The following is a 425-nucleotide window of genomic DNA, read 5'->3' as shown; positions in this document are numbered from 1 at the left end:
ATCGCTCCGCATGAAATCACTGTCCAGGCTGATTTTGCTTCCCGGAACGTTAAGCTCAACGTCGAGGTCCGATCGGTGGGACCTCTCCGTCGGAAAGGTTTCTACTTGGCTTTCCAGGATTTGGGAGCTTGCGTGGCGTTGCTTTCCGTTCGGATTTACTACAAGAGGTGTCCGGCTGTTTTACGGGGCATGGCTCGCTTCCCCGAAACGGTGGCCGGCGTCGACTCCCAGACCTTGGCCAAGGTGCAGGGGACGTGCGTGGAGGAGGCGGTGGCCGACCAAGCTCCGGTGCTGCATTGCAACGCCGACGGCGAGTGGTTGGTGCCCATCGGGGAGTGCCTGTGCCGGGCGGGCTACGAGAAAGTGGGAGAGAGTTGCCAAGGTAGCGCCTGGCGCGGGGGAGCTGGGACCTTGGGGGGGGTCTT

General features: G+C 62.1%; 1 protein-coding gene across 1 annotated transcript in view; it reads left to right on the top strand.

Annotated features, from left to right (window-relative positions):
- The window catches only part of LOC104160244 (ephrin type-A receptor 2-like), a gene marked incomplete at both ends in the record, with an annotated part of 727 nt that extends 335 nt beyond the window's left edge, over positions 1 to 392 (top strand). The window contains one exon of the mRNA XM_009698333.1: positions 11 to 392. Within this exon, the coding sequence (XP_009696635.1) occupies positions 11 to 392 (382 nt within the window). The remainder of the gene's footprint in view (positions 1 to 10) is intronic.
- Positions 393 to 425: the final 33 nt, after the last annotated feature.

Source organism: Cariama cristata, unplaced genomic scaffold (genome assembly GCF_000690535.1).
Source record: "Cariama cristata isolate BGI_N322 unplaced genomic scaffold, ASM69053v1 scaffold26924, whole genome shotgun sequence".
Lineage (NCBI taxonomy): Eukaryota > Metazoa > Chordata > Aves > Cariamiformes > Cariamidae > Cariama > Cariama cristata.
Note: the sequence above shows the minus strand (reverse complement) of the source record. Positions and strands in the feature narration are given on the sequence as shown.